The 16,543-nt window shown below is 32.8% G+C and overlaps 2 protein-coding genes across 2 annotated transcripts; one reads left to right on the top strand and one right to left on the bottom strand.

The window, feature by feature from the left end:
* Positions 1–511: 511 nt before the first annotated feature.
* On the bottom strand, positions 512–1,858 carry LOC132731460 (ryncolin-1-like). Its single transcript, XM_060717652.1, has one exon. The coding sequence runs from the start codon at positions 1,854–1,856 to the stop codon at positions 942–944; it is 915 nt and encodes a 304-aa protein (XP_060573635.1). The 5' UTR covers positions 1,857–1,858; the 3' UTR covers positions 512–941.
* Positions 1,859–9,296: 7,438 nt separating this feature from the next.
* LOC132731453 (nose resistant to fluoxetine protein 6-like) lies at positions 9,297–13,171 on the top strand. Its single transcript, XM_060717638.1, has one exon. The coding sequence runs from the start codon at positions 9,454–9,456 to the stop codon at positions 11,767–11,769; it is 2,316 nt and encodes a 771-aa protein (XP_060573621.1). The 5' UTR covers positions 9,297–9,453; the 3' UTR covers positions 11,770–13,171.
* Positions 13,172–16,543: the final 3,372 nt, after the last annotated feature.

Genomic DNA, 16,543 nt, shown 5'->3' with positions numbered 1-16,543 from the left:
AACTGAACAGATAATTTCCGATGGCTATTTAAATTACAGAATCTCCTTGGGCCATGTGAATTACCTTTTCAGTCACTATATGTCCTTGGATAGCTCTAGTGTCTCTTTAAACACGACTGAAAACAGTTGTTTTTACTGTGTTCATATATATGTACCTGTTAACAGATAATTCTGATTTTTTTTTACTTTTTTCATCATTGAGAATTCAAAATCAAAAGCGCTCAATTTTAATGTAAACAACATATTCAGTTTTCCAATTACACAAGCATTTACCAATGATTTCACTTTGTGGAGAAAAATAAAACACAATTTATATGTTTTAAGCAATAATTTTAAACATTTGTTTATCCAAACTCAATACATTATGTTTATATAAACAAATATATATACTATTAAAACATTAAATTTGTTATTTTTATTTTTTTTGTAATAATACACCATGCCAGTCCTTAAAATGCGAAGTATGACGGAAATTTCCGAAAAGTTACGGGTAATGGTATACTATATAATCCAATTTAAATGTTGGTTAATCACCATTATAAAAGGCAATCTTTTGAAAAACATATAAAATTCAGCTCAACTTCACAATAAAAAAGTGAGCATAATTTCACTTAAAAATTAATTACATACACTGACGCCATAATAAGTGTAATACTTTTGCCAATAATTATTAATTATAAAACTTTTCGTCTCTATAATGCATGCAACATTACTATAACGGTAAGGTAAAATGTGATATTGTTAATATATATAAAACATTTAAACAAACAATTATAATGACAACACAATAGAAAACTCCCATATTCAAAACGAATTTAAACTTTCCCCTTTCGGAATACTTTGAATTTATTTAAAATTGTTTCTGTAATTGTAAATATACAAAATTATCCGTTCAGTAAGCATCATTCGAAAATGTTATTCTACTTATCTCAGAAACAACTTTATCTGAGTTTCATTTCAGTGAACTTAATGGAGGTATAAAAACCTTTCCATGAATCCCAAATGATGCATATATAAGTACAAGTTGCCTTTTGAGAATACAAACCATTTAAGTGTGAGGCAAAACAAGTATTGAACCACCAGGCGCCCTTATACATAGAAGCACAATGTCCGCTTGAGTTGTCATTATCATTATCTTTTGTGCTGAATTCCATTCCATCATGTATATGTCCCTTATCGTTTGGTGCCTCAAGAGAATCTCCGGCATTACCAGTGTAACCACCCACTTCGAGTTTGTACTTCATTTCCTCCGGCAGAATTTTAAAGCTACTATACTTGGCATACGCACGATTTCCATCAAAGTCTTCTAGATCAATTCTCAGCTCGTGTTGTCTATTATCATCGGTCAGTAGATTTAAGTAGTGGTTCCCAAGCCAAAACTCGCCATTCAAATCACCAAATCCAGTCTTATATTCTTCCCAGTCTCCAAAGAAGTCCACACTTCCATCTTGACGTCGTTGGAAGACTGTCCATCCTCCACCGTCAGTATCCATGTCACAGTAGACAGACAGCGGTTTTTCTAGGCCAATATCTATTTGATATACACCATTTAACTCGACTCCATTATTGTACAGATCTAAACACGAATTAAAAGGCTTCCTAATGACAAAATGTTCAACGTAGTTAATTTTTTGTTCCAATCGTTTGGTTGCATTGTATATATAGTTAATATTATCAAAACACCTTTCTTGTGCTTCATTCAGCTGTTCTGTGTTTTCCCGTATGCTATTAGTACCAGCCACAATTTTGTCAAGTTTTTGTTCTTCAATATTCTTTTTGTTTTCATATTGTTTCGTAAAGTTATCAGAAAAAAAAATCAATTTTGGCGATAGCGCTTTGTAACCGATTACTATCATTTTGATATCCTTCGGTCTTCTTTGTTATATGCTCTATTCCTTTCAAAATGTATGCAAGGACTTCGGAGCTTTTGTCAATTTTAGCGAAAGCGCTTTGTAACTGATTACTATCATTTTGATATCCTTCAGTCTTATTTGTAATATGCTCTATTCCTTTCAAAATGTCTGCAAGGACTTCGGAGATTTTATCTGTTAGAGTTCTTAGATCGGAAAATTGCCGTTGTAATTCGTGTGTTTTACGTCTTATTCGACTATTTGTCATTTTCTCATCTTTAAAACCAATACTCAGTCGATGAATCTTTTCTTCTAATTCTTTACTAGTATGTTCTTTTACTTCATCAGTATGTTTAGTTTCTTTCCCATCACTGTTACCCTCCAAAACTTGTTGAAGCATTTCTTTAATGGAAGAAATCTCATGATACAATGAACCGAAATCATCTCTCCTAAACTTGTTTTCTGCATTTATTCTATCTTCAATGTAACTCAGTCTGTTATTTATTTGATAAAGTGTCAATCCGTATATTGAATTCACGTAAAGATAACACAGTAAACCTTTATAAATCAACATTGTCATTTCTGAAATATGTCCGTTTTATTCATATAATCTTAACTTTATAAATGGTGGGAAAAGAAACTTTTTACATCTTTATTACGCACCGTCTGTAAATAAGTGCTGTCGATTCTATCAGTTTCAGTGCGCCAGATATTCGGGCATTTAGTTTACAAGGAAAATGTAAAAAAAATAAACCGTAAAACATGTGTTTCTACTTCCATCAGAGATTTAGGTATGGTATACAGTAACGTACTGAAGTTACTTTTACACAGTTATTTTTTCCGCGACAATAATTCTAACAAAAGACGGCAAGAGATGGCATTACCTAATGGTACACGCGTTTGACTGGATATCTGTGTGGGTTCAAACCACGTTAGAGACCACCGTTGTTTCTATGAGCAAGAATCTTCACTCTTATTGCTTAGTACTGATTAGTTCCAGGAACAGATAACGTGTACACAAAAGCTTATAGCTTTATTTACTGGTTGAGGATGACTTCAGGCCCGAACGAACACCTGAATAGAACCACCAACGTTCCGTAAGCTAGCTGGATAGCTTCCTCGCATTTTAAAATGCAATATCCCTGTGAAATTCAGACCACTTGTCTCTCGACTTTAAATAAACAATAAGTAATAGCAAGAGGTACAAGAGGCATGACCACCCCCCATCCCTCTACCGAGAATAAATCATATTACCAAGTGTTCTGATGTTCTTTCTCTTATGTAGTTCATAGGCAAAAAAAGCACTTCCCTGTCGTCACAATATTGACCCTATTTAAATATACGAGCATCTGAGTATGATTTTCTATATCATTTATCCATTTTCCTGACGTCATAATGAGTATAATCCACCAATCAACCAGCATGCTTTATTTTTATCCCCGACAGACAGTGCGGTAACTGGAGTGCAGGTAACTAATGCCTGAACTGTATATTTATGCTGACACAATGACAAATATTACACAAATTCTGTATAAACTAACATAGATATGGATACCAATGCTTTGAGTTTCTTAATATTCGTGTTATTAGTCATTGTTGGATTTAGAAATAACTAATAAATAAATATTCCAAAACTAGATAATCAATATGTTTTAAGTCAGCTCTAGAAAGATAATGATAGCAGCCTGAAAATACAAATGTGTTTGCTTTTGTAAACACATGATTAGGGAAAACTGGAAAATAAAGTGTACACCATCGATGAATTTGCAGAATATGCATCAAGTCGCCTGATAAACATTTCAATTTATGCACAAGATAATGATCCAGCAGGAAATATAATCAAATGATAACCGAAAGCCATTGCTGAGACGATAATGGGAATATATATATAATCTACCAAGTGGTAGATTTTACAGAAACTTAATTGAATGATCCTAAGATGGTCCTCCACATAAATTTATATGACGCAAAATTATTGATATATATTGTATTATTCCGTAAATAAAATTCAATGCAGAAATCACTGGGTTTACAGTATCGCGATAATTATATCAAAATATCTGCAAAATTTCTCGGAAAAAGCAAAAACTACGAAGATATCCTGGTTAATATATGCTTACAACAGACTTCAACCTTGATTTCATATTAAGATATCATTCCTATCGTGTGAACCTGCTAAATAACACCGCATTTTATAGGATATCCTGGTTAATATAATATGCTAATGGAACACGTGCAACATTTTCTTAATTTTACAATGCAATCAGCATGATACTATTCAGGACTGTTACGAACAATTTTTCATTGTAAAACTCAAAATATTTTGGGGTTTTTTTTATTTGCATGTTAAATCAAATAATGTTTCAATCCTAACACCAGCTTTTGTTTACATTGTTGCATTCCATGCATACACTGCCATAGACAAATGTTCTCTTAAAATGCATTGTTACATTTTAGTAATATCGTAATTCTGTGAATTGCCGTACGTTATGAGACATTGTTAATGATAAGTGAGCTCCTTTTACCCGCGTTTAGCAAGGGATATTGGTAATAGGTGCTGAGGTGGGGCGTTCCGAATTGTGTACTATAACAAATTTACAATAACAAGTTAATGCGTTTTTAGATCCAACATTTATTTGAGAATATTTAATTATTGTAACTACTTACAAATTTACAATAAAATCGATCGTTTTTAACTTATAACATTATCTATTGCTTAAAGTATATAATTGATGTTATTTTCCAAATGTTTAGATATGTGTAAAAGCCTGTTTTTTTTTAGAAAACAGAAAATATAATCGATAAACTGAGGATTTTCTTAAGTTCTCAATCATGGTAAGATGGAATCACAATTATCTTGTTTAGCTTCCATACATTAACATATACTCTTACATCGTGTCCCGAAATTGCTATAAATATAGGGAAATATAGCCAGTCCTTTTTGTAAGACAAGTTTAATTTTCATCCCTTTGAATCAAATCATGTTTCATCATTTTGCTCCACACAGAGAATTTTCCGTATATCTGAGACATTTACTTATAAGAGTTTTTTGATAAAGGACAATTCGTTATCGTTATCCGTGAATAATAACCATTCCGTTCCAAATTGGTTCTGTTTAAAGATTTATGACCTACAATTAAAGTCAATGTACCTAAAAAATCATGGTTTTATATGATTAATATGTTGTTCAAATGAAGTTATCAAAAATCTTAGTTACAAAACGCATTCCTTAGAAAGATATAATCGCATTTAACAATTCATGTACATAAAAGTATGTTTTTGGAAATATATTTCTTATAAATGTTTTGAATAATGTTCCAATAAAAAATATGTGTATTATTTTCGTCAGTTTTATTTCTCAGAAATAAATTCCTAGCTATTCTAAATTCTTTTTCAACCCAAATAGCACGATTTCATCAAACCATTTCGACTTTTATGTGTCCGAATTTGTATAATATTATGTATAATGTTTATAATATATAAACGTAGGCATTATGATGCTAGTGAATTTACTCAAATTAAAAAGAGTAATTTCATTTCTGGGCAAAACAATGGACGGTATCTGAAATATTGCTGTAGGAAGGAATTTCTTTCTGTATTAAAGAAGGTACATTAAAGTAAATAGTGTTGCTCCGAGTCTATATCTCCGGAGTTACAGAGCCTACATGTGCTATCTAGAAAAGCGGTTCCCGTCCCCAACGTGCTGTTTCAATTTGTAAACGGTTGTTACATTAAATAAAGAGATATGTCTGACTGTTAAATGTAAAATAAAATCTAAAGCTATCTTTTGGAAGTACTTTGTTGAAATATTTCTCGTATTCTTAAGGGCTATTTTAGTCCGCTTTGTCATTAAAACGACACATACTTTCTCAATCGCATCATCTCGGCACTTTCCGATAAACATCGGATAAGAACCTCGAAACACACAGAACGGATACGGTATTTCGGCATAACCTCGCGGTGCATCAGTACCCTCTTTGCGAAATCTACTTAAACGATAACCTCTGTGCTCATACACATGTCATTCTCTGCTGAAAACAAGATGGCGACATACACCGATCCAGGAATTGATCATTCTACTGATTAAAGCTGGAGTGTCAAGTGAAAAAAAATATACCACATAACACTAGAATGATTTAACTTTGTCTTTGTCCATTTTTCATTTACTGCAACTCCACAATAAGCTACACAATATCGCGATGCTTCCACACCGTGCCCCGGCATGTCTGTAGGTGGTTTAATTATGTACACATAATACATTTTAAATATACCCATTTTCATATTATTTTTGAACAAATCGAAATAAAAAGTCAAAAATCCATTTTATTTCATAAAGACACCTTACTTTTGGTTTCTCAGTGGCACACCTGGTTACCTCTGTCACAGGTACTGTCACAGGTACCCTCTCATTTTTTAAGCACCGGCACCCTCTTAAATGAAGCACAGTATTAATTTTCGAGTTTTATTAATTTTACTATTTTGTTGATATTTTTTGCGTTAAAGAACACCGAAAGGAAGAATTGAATTTGCAACACGCATGTTTATGCACTACTACATGTAGTAAGTATCATGTAATTAAAGTAACAATATTTAGCAATAAATAAGCAAAGCTAACTCGGGCTCTAAATGCGCCCTCGTGCTAATGCAGGTGTTAATACCCGAAAAAATAGGTATTAATTTGAAAAAAAATAAAGTTGTTAATCTTATCAAAAATTGCAAAGTTGGGTTCTAAAACGGTAGTCGAAAATTTATTTTCACACGTACATGTACTCAATTATGGAACTCCATTGCTGTCGCATAACGCATATTTTATGAAATTGTCGATGGGACATGACACGTTTCACGTACAATGTTTAGTTGTCTTTTAGTTATTTTATGTCGGTCATGTAATATTCCAAATTACTACCTTTGTATGTCTATGTGTTATGTGAAATTGTCATAAGGTAAAATAAAAATCTCGAGGAAAAAAGTGTTATCCTTTGTTTAACCTTTGAGTTAAGTTGCCAAGCTTGTAGCGTAGTCGAATTTTTTCTTGGAATATGTTTAATTAAGTATCAGGTAAAATTGCCAATATAACATTTGAACTTCAAAACATCATAATTTATTATTAGACTCTAAACCCACGTCTTAAATTGGCAAATTACAGTTTACGTATATCTGTAAATATAATATAAAAATCTCAATACAGCATTTGAACTATTAATTAGACGGTTACGTAGCAGACGTCAATTGGATTGCCAAATTACCGTTTGATTATGTTTTAATGTCTCTGGAAATTGTGAAATAGAGCATTTATTTGAACTTCTCAAAACATTGCATTAGATTGTGGAATAGAAGTCTTAAATTGTTACTGTTGATGTTTTTATATACATGTATTTAATATCGGTTGTCAACAATGAAACCATGGTGTATGGAAAAGTTTGCATGCCATGTTGACTGTTTCAGTTGTCAATGTCACAATGTATACACATTAAATTAAACAGCAGACGATCTAACACGTGACTGTGAGCCAACATTTTAACACCGGGTTTTAAAATTTTAAAAAAATCCCCTAAATAATGACAAATTCTTCTTAGAAATGTTCAGATTGCAGTCCGACAAATTAACGTTCAAAGATAACGATCTAGCATGATGTTTTATATGTTAATATGCGCTTTATATTGGCTGTTCTACATCGTCTTTCTCACACCAGAATGTCTCAGTTTGAAAATAAAACATGACAAACTAACTAAATAGTGCTAGTTTAACCATTTATTTAACCATTCATTTAAGGTCACTAAATTTAAACAGGTGAACATCGTAAATGATGAATTGAAGAACTCACACACATGATTATATACCACAGATAATTACAAAAAAGACACATTTTTTAAGGAACACATATCTAGTCTCAGACATGTTTTTTAGATTTTTAAATTTTTAATTTTTTAGATTTTAAAATGTAAGGGGAAAAAGTAAGAATAAAATGCATTCATAGCTTGTAAGAGTAGTGTATCCTATTTTTGTGGGGTTTTTTCACCTTACTTTTATAAAACAATTTTTCTATAGTAACGAATGTTGCATTTCGCAAATGCGCATTATGCGCAGGGCAAAACATGCAATAACGATGACTAAAAATTATCATATTTAATTTTAAACGCTTTAATAGACGTGATTCAAGTTACGCTCCAAGATAACAGTAATTTTGGGATGACTTAAAGCAGTAAGTAATCAGTAAAACGTGAATTGTATCTATAACAGACGAATCTATGAGGGATGACATGAGAGCATATAAAAAAGTCCTCTTTTTAAGATACCATTAGAGGACTTTTCCATCAGAACTTTAAGTGTTAAAGATTAAATTGTATTACCCCCTGTATAACATAACATTACACAAGTGGTACTATAAACTTGTAAGTGGATTGGCAAGGTGGTAAGTGTCAAGGGGATTGGTACGTGATTCAAGCTATAATTTACAATATCATTCAACCGGCACGTTTCAGTACCACGACACAGTTAATCACGTGAAATAATGAAAATCGTTATTTAAAAAACTTAAGCATATACTGTACAGGTACCAATTTTACTAGTTTTCTGTTTGGCATCAATATGGTAAAGGATAAAATCAGGTAAACTGAAAGGGCAAGTCAGGTAAATCTAAAGAATAACTAGTTTGCCAATCTAATAATAAATATAACGTGTTCTGGCATTTTCAAAATGATAATCAACCTCGATTTCTTTTTTATATGATTTTTTTAACAACAGTTAAGTAAACCTCTTTATTTGCTGATAGATATATTGTCACATTTTTTACAACAATGTAAATATCGATGTCAATGTCAGTTCCGTGATCGTAGGGGGAAAATTCTTAAACAATCGTCTTTTCCATGCATTTTTATGGCAAACTTGGAGGCCTCTTTACGTTTTTGTTTAAAGCTATTTCATATAATTTTATACTCTTTAACCTTAAATTTACTCAGAATTGTCTTTGAATTTCTACTATATTTAAATGTAGGGCGATGGTCTTTTTGTCCTACGCAGATTGTGCATGCGCAGGAAAATACTAACTTCCGATCGACTTTTTCATAGCAACGGACGCGTCGTAAAAAGGTCTAAACTATTGTTTACTATTTTTACAAATTTATTGTTGACTTGTGCTAATATTAATTCACATGTTTATATACCAAAAATGTGACTATAAGCTATAATGGCCTTGTAAATTGTGTATTGTGAAATTTATGAAAGAATTAAGCTTCCTCTTCTTCTACTTCTTTTTCTTTTTCCTCTACTTCTTCTTATGTACACTACGATTGATAATTTCAAACGAAACATGGACACATGGAAAACAACATTGCAATGTCAAGTGCAGTCATGTTGCCGAGACTATTTAACAAACTATACGAGATCTATGGCGTTCCATACTAAATCGTTATTTTTCGGCCCTTTTCGTCTGCTTCCGACTGATCGGTCATATGACAGTAACGTTATCAGAGAAAGTATTCATATCGTGTAATTGTTTATCATAAGGATCAGAATGAGTTAATTGCTGTTAAATTACAAACACAATCTTAATAAAGTTTATATCGGATTTACTAGATCTACATGTCAAAATAGATACGTTAAAATGGATTTATATTTAAACAAGGCCAGTGGTTCATTATTTAGGACACTGCTATTTACATTTACAATATGTAGCTCGACAGCACAGTTTGAAATGGGTATGCACGATGTTAATCTGAAGGAAATAGCAGCGCCATTACTCTCAGATGTCAGAGTCACAAACGAGACTTTCACGTTTGAGAAGATAATGAAAAGTCATTTTGGCAGTGCGCTTAAAGGTCAGACTTTCTTGGACGTTTTAAAACTTGTGAAAAGTAAGTTTAAAGTGTCTGCTAACTGTAGATCCGACACAGATTTAATGAAAAATGACACAGATTTATTTATAAAGTACGCAGACTCGGCTTCTAAGATTCCCTTTGGAATTCTTCAAGGAAAATTCAGCTGGGTTGGTGACTATCAGGAATGTCATGCGATCGATTCGGTGTCAAACCCTTCGACTGGTAAATCTTTCAAAGGGAAATATTTTTCAGCTGTTTTATTGTTAAATGGTAAGCCAATATTTGGTGCAAGCACAGTTGTGCTTGGTGTGTGTATGCCGGACTCTTGCGGTGGCGATGAGGTTAAATCAATTCTGAATGAAGTTCTTTACCTGATAAAAATCGAAGCAATGACATTTTTCCCTGACCTTGCAAAAGAGAATCTATTCGTTTATGAAGTGTTCCCTGAAATTAGTAAACCGCTTGACAAAGGTGCTATAGCCGTGATAGTTATTTTCAGTATATTGTGCGCAATAGTGTTGATTTCGACCGTTGTCGACTATGGATACTCATTCACAGTGAACAAGGAGGTCACAATCATACACCCAAGATATGATGTCGCTTTTGAAGATTCAACGGACCGAACAGAGCTGCTTTCAAATGTTCAAATTCAAGAAAACCAGTGCAGTGGATTTAAACACAAATTTTTAAATATCTGCCGTGTTTTTTCATTTGTTACAAATGGGAAGAAATTATTAGGGACAGAAACAGCGGTGGGTCCCCTTGCTTCTCTGAATGGTATCCGGGTTCTCAGTATGTGGTGGGTTATTCTGGGTCATACTTATTTCTTTGCCGTTTTTAACATTGACAACGTTTTGGAGGCATCGAAACTAACGCAAAGGTTTAGTTTCCAGCCAATCGTGAACGGGACATTTTCTGTTGATAGCTTCTTTTTTCTCAGCGGCTTACTGGTAGCATATTTAAGTTTTAAACAGATTAAGGAGAAGGGAACATTAAATTGGCCTTACTACTTTTTGCATCGTTATTGGCGACTTACACCACTTTACCTCTCAATTATTCTTTATTACGCGTTTATATCACCGTATACAATAACTGGTCCAAACAGTTATACCGTGTATCAACAGGCGTCGCAGAATAGCTATGAGGTATGCAAGAAGTACTGGTGGACAAATCTTTTATACATAAATAATTTTTATCCGAATTATGGGAATATACAAACAACGTGCATAGGCTGGAGTTGGTATCTTGCTAATGATATGCAGTTTTATTTGTTTCTTGGCCCAATCTTCATTATTTCATTTGGATTGCGTGGGAAACTAAAATATATTGGTTTTGCATTCATTGCAGCTATCTTCTTAGCCGGCGTTGTTGTTAGGGGAATTCTTGTTTGGTATTTTGGAATATATTCTTTGGCCGGACAGGCTACCAAACACATTGACAATCCCTGGAGTCAAAATAATCCAATCTATGATAAACCTTATGCCCGATGGTCAGTATATCTGATAGGTATGGTAACAGGTTACGTCCTCGCATCCACCAATAATAAGATAAGATTGAAAAAGGGTGTAGTAGCTATTGGCTGGTGTGTTGCTATAGCAACAGGTACTGCTGTAGTTTACGGTATGTACCACTATAACCACACAGCTGGTACCCACATGACACTTCTCCAGAGTGTATGTTACATTGCTTTGAGCAGACCTGCATGGGGCTTGTGCCTTTGCTGGGTTGTTTTAGCGTGTGTGTCCGGTAATGGTGGTCCTGTAAGTGACATTTTGTCATGGAAAATATGGGCTCCACTCGGGCGCCTGACATACGCGGCATACCTTGTACATCCGCTTATCATGATGACTTACAATTTTAGTGCCCTTCAACCTTTACACTTTTCAGATCTGTTCATGATTTATCTATTTATTGCGAATCTCGTCGTGTCTTATATTGTTGCATTTATTGTATCAATGCTTATCGAAGCGCCGATGATCCAATTAGAAAAGCTGTTACTTGCTCCTTTGAGTACATTTGGTAGGAGGTTTGTTATTGGCCCATTGTGTCGTCTTGGCTCGAGATTGAAAGCCATGGTACCAGTTAGGACCAGAAACATGTAGTAGATAAACGACTGTTGTATTAAAAAAACTATGTTCATAAACAATAAGCATAGTCATACCATCGGATTCTATCGTCTGGTTGTCGAAATCCGCCATCTTTTTAATGGCGGAAGGGGAAGTGGGGGAAGGCGGGGTTATTCCTGGGGTGAGGATCTTTGTTAGAATAGAATGTTGCATAACATTTGTAAAAACACCTTTATTTCACAGATTTTCGTTGATGACATTTGTATTATTTCTTCCGGTGATAAGATACATTATATATTATGAGATATGTTATATTAGAGCCGTGTCATGACAAAACCAACATAATGGGTTTGCGACCAGCATGGATCCAGACCAGCCTGCGCATTCGCGCAGTCTGATCAGGATCCATGCTGTTCGCTATCAGTTTCACTACTTGTTATAGGGTTTGTAAGCGAACAGCATGGATCCTGATCAGACTGCGCGGATGCGCAGGCTGGTCTGGATCAATGCTGGTCGCAAACCCATTATGTTGGTTTTGTCATGACACGACTCATTTAATTTCTATACATAAGTCTTGTATACATGTAATAACTTCATTTTTGTAAAAAAAAATGCTTCTTTTTAAAGTGAAAATAATGTTTAAAAAAATAAGTGACTTTTGTGTCCATTTTGTGACTAAAATGACAATATTTCCGAACGATGCTTATATTGAATGATCTGATAGTTTCCCTTTGTTTTGTAGATGTGACGTTTTTCTTCATTGTTTGCTGATCATACCATACTGTATAGAATTTGTTTGTTTTTGTGTTATGTTTTTTTGTTGTTTTTTGTTTTTGTTTTTTGTTTTTGTAAAAAAATACAGTTTCTTTTCTTTCTTATACCTACATCTAACAAACGTGCTAGCTAAGTAATTAAATGTTAAATTATAAAAATATATATCTGAACTGGAAAAAAATCTAAGAAAAAATATTTATAATATTTATTTTTTTAAGAATTCATGCAGCTTTGAGATAAATTAAGATATACATTTGTAAAACACTTTTATGTCAATTTAAAATGAATTTTGAGAGCATATTGTTCCTTGATAAAGGATCAAGGGGTAACGTTTTTATAGGTTCTCTGTAAATGGTTACCCCCTGTAGAATATTTTGTCTCTTTTATCATTATAAAAGAAAAATTGCACCGAAGACAACGGTAATTTCAGTAAATATAACTTTTAGTAAACTTAAAGATATTTGTAAATTTTATATCATTGGAAAACTCATTTAAATGTACAAGAAAAGCATTTGGTATAAGAAAATTACGGTTATTAAGTGACATTATGTTCATTTATTCGTTGTCAAGTTCAGATTTATTGGTTACATATTTCTAAAGATTGATTGTTTATGTGGTGATTGATTTGAAAATGTTTTGTATAAAGTAAAAATGTGATTTAAAATATAAAAAGACTGCCCCACCCACTTTTTTAAACTGAACGATACAGGTAAATTCTGATAGATATTTACAGAAATTTTCTAAGGCCATGTGAGTTATTTATATTCTGTGTAAAGTAAATTTAAAAATAAAAGGAATTATGCCAAATTATAAACTTATTTTGACTGTCACAAGTTCACTAACAATATACCCTTGAATGGGCATAATGTCACTTTAATTAATGAATGATTATCGTCATATTTTTCTCCAATCCATTTTTGCTATACCATGTACATGTATATAAATAATCTCAGTAAGATGTTTGACCTTATAGCTGGTCACGTATGGAGGGCGTTCGTTGCCAAAATTCCAGACATGTAAAGTGTTCCTTTTGAAAATGCAAACTTGTATGCCTACCATTTTTATTGTACCCGTGCATAGCACATATTATGCTTTTAATTGAAGGTTCCCGCCTTTATATAACAAGTTTACATATAGATCGTAACAACTGACCTAACATGGAAAACAACAACAAAGTTACAAGTTCGTATCTTCCATTGCGCAAGTTTGCACACTTATAGATATCTATATACGTGTATACCTGATATATACAAATGAAATGTAAAACTCAAATCCTGAAAATAGAGTTTAAAAAAAAAACGTTTTCCCAGTTGTAGAACACTACAAGAGTACGTTTACACAGTAACATGTTTAATATTCACAAAGTTAAACGATTTTAAGTCATGCATGACGCCCCGCCCCTCTCTGAGTATTTACGAATTTTTATTGCGGACAGGTATAAAACCCCGTCTCTCCCCTATTTCTAAATATAACTGAAGGAAAACATGCCGCATTCTTCTTAACATATTTTTGTTACAAAAGTTTTGTCTTTAGCTGCATCACTTGAAAATTGCTGATTTTGCCATTTATTTGATACAAATGATTAAGCTAACTTGTGCACTAACTTCATGTTTTCCTGAGAAACATCGGCGATTTGGAAATTTTTTTTGGGAAAAATGATCAACTTCAAGCGAGTAATTTTATTAATAATCTAAAAACCTTCCAATATTTGTATTGGTATCATTGAAAAATGTATATGGCACAAATTTCATTTCAACAAAAACTATGCAAGTTTCGGAAAAATAGGATTTTAAAGTGGCTACCGTGATTTCCTTTCCGAAATCATGAAAGTACTTATCCATAGCACGTATGTGCAATCTTTAATAAGGTATTTTCGGTATAAATAAATAATTATTAAAACTGATCACGGAATAAAAAAGTAAGTAGGGGGCGCCGTGTTTATTTCAATTCAAAATTATCAAAATTGATTACGAAATAAAATAAAAAAGTGTTAAGGGGACTTTTTCTTACCGAATTTGAAAGAGATATATCTATTTGAAAGTGTGATTTTCAGAGGAAAAAAATGATAAATTATGTAACAAAAATTTTAATACATATCTATTTCATATTTAGTTCATTTTTATTTCTGAGGCATTCATAGAAAGCTTATGGAGTAATCTTTCATTTGATACCAAAATTGATTAACTTTTTATAAAAATAAAAAAGTTAGAAGTGACAACGTGTTTTCTTCACTTTATTGAGAAATAGGAGTATTATACCTGTCCGTACATTTCGGTAATAGAAGTTCGTAAATACTCAGAGAGGGGCGGGGCGTCATGCATGACTTAAAATCGTTTAACTTTGTGAATCTACTTTTGTCATCTTAAACATGTTACTGTGTAAACGTACTCTTGTAGTTCTACAACTGAAAACACGTTTTCTTCAACTCTATTTTCTGTATTTGAGTTTTACATTTCATTTGTATATTTCAGGTACAGATATATATCTATAAGTGTGCAAACATGATTATGTATTATATGCAATGGAACATACGAGCTTGAAAATTTGTTGTTGTTTTCCATGTTAAGTCAGTTGTTAAGATTTACATGTAAACTTGTTATTTAAAAGCGGGTGCCTTCAATTAAGAGGCATATTATTTGCTGTGAACGAATACAATCAAAAATGCTAGACATGCACCTTCGCATTTTCAAAAATAGTTTTAAAAAGGAGCACTTTACCTGTCTGGGATTTTGGCAACGAACGATTTCCATAGTGTACAATACTATAGCATTTATTTCTGTGAGCTATTCATTACTTTATGTGATATTCGGAAAATAAAGTTTATTTTTTAAAAAATCGATTTTGTAGTCTCGAGATAAAAAATTTATTTGAGAGCAAATCTATGAATCATGAAACAACTATTGTGTTTTCGTGATCCCTGTATTTTTTAAAGAAAAAAAAATCTTTTCATATGTGTACTTAAACAATATATCCATTGTGAACAAGCTGGGTTGCATGATTTAGTTGCAATATATAGTCAAAGTTTAATGCATGTGGCACGCTGACTGACCAGCTACTTTAGACTCCATCTATTTATTTCTGGGTATTCCCAACCCTTCTTGCGGGTTGTACTTTTAGAAGAAGTGTGCGTCGGAAGTGGTAGTGAATGGTGAGACTAACAGTTAAAACACGAAAATTAAATTTATAAGGATAATGAGAGACTTTTAGGGCATTCATATCATCGTCCATATGTTTGTTTATTATTATTATTATTTATTATTATTATTATTATTATTATTATTATTATTATTTTTGGTTTGGGGTTACATCTCACTAGGAATGTAATATGACAACTTTCTGCTTTACTGGTTGAATAGAGGCAGGAACGGGAACCTAGTAAAATCATCTACGTTCCGTAAGCAAACTTGATTGCTCCATCACATGTAAGAAGCGGTAATCGAAGCCAACGACCAGAACCACTCGGCGACGGACGCCCCTTTGTTAATTAGAAAGATTGATGAAAAGTATATAGTATGAAAAGTATAGACAAGTTAGACACAACATCTTCCGCCCTTTAGAGGCGATAATTATCGCGTGTTACTAGCGAAATATTGTGGACGAAATAGGATTCCGTAGCTGCCACAAATAAGTGGTGCATATGTAGATATCATGTGGCGGGGCAGCACAATTTTATATTTTTACGGAAAGTCCACACCACACTAGGTGTAAACAGAAAGAAGACAGATTTTGACACAACAAATTGACAGAAACAAATATAGAAATAACACAGATGATTTTATACACGTACTGTGACAGTATAAGTGCCTCTTGCACAGAAATAAGCTCAAATATTTTTTCTCGGTTCAATATCAGCATACATTCATTCACCAAAGTTTTTTTTAGTTAATTATTCATACATACCAGTTGATCTTATTCATTTTTACGTTATATGCAGCTATTCTTCTGAATTGTGTCAAAATACATACATGTACCTTCTTGTTGTTTACCTGTTGTTTTTTTATTATTTTTATTTATCTTTAAATTTAAATTCATGGCC

The sequence above is a fragment of the Ruditapes philippinarum genome, unplaced genomic scaffold, assembly GCF_026571515.1.
Source record: "Ruditapes philippinarum isolate M1 unplaced genomic scaffold, ASM2657151v2 ctg1701_1_1_1_1, whole genome shotgun sequence".
NCBI classification, from domain to species: domain Eukaryota; kingdom Metazoa; phylum Mollusca; class Bivalvia; order Venerida; family Veneridae; genus Ruditapes; species Ruditapes philippinarum.
This window is presented reverse-complemented; position numbering and strand designations above follow the sequence as displayed.

Coding starts and splice junctions, on each gene's coding strand:
- LOC132731453 (XM_060717638.1), top strand. CDS start 9,454: ATGGATTTATATTTAAACAAGGCCAGTGGTTCATTATTTAGGACACTG.
- LOC132731460 (XM_060717652.1), bottom strand. CDS start 1,856: ATGATAGTAATCGGTTACAAAGCGCTATCGCCAAAATTGATTTTTTTT.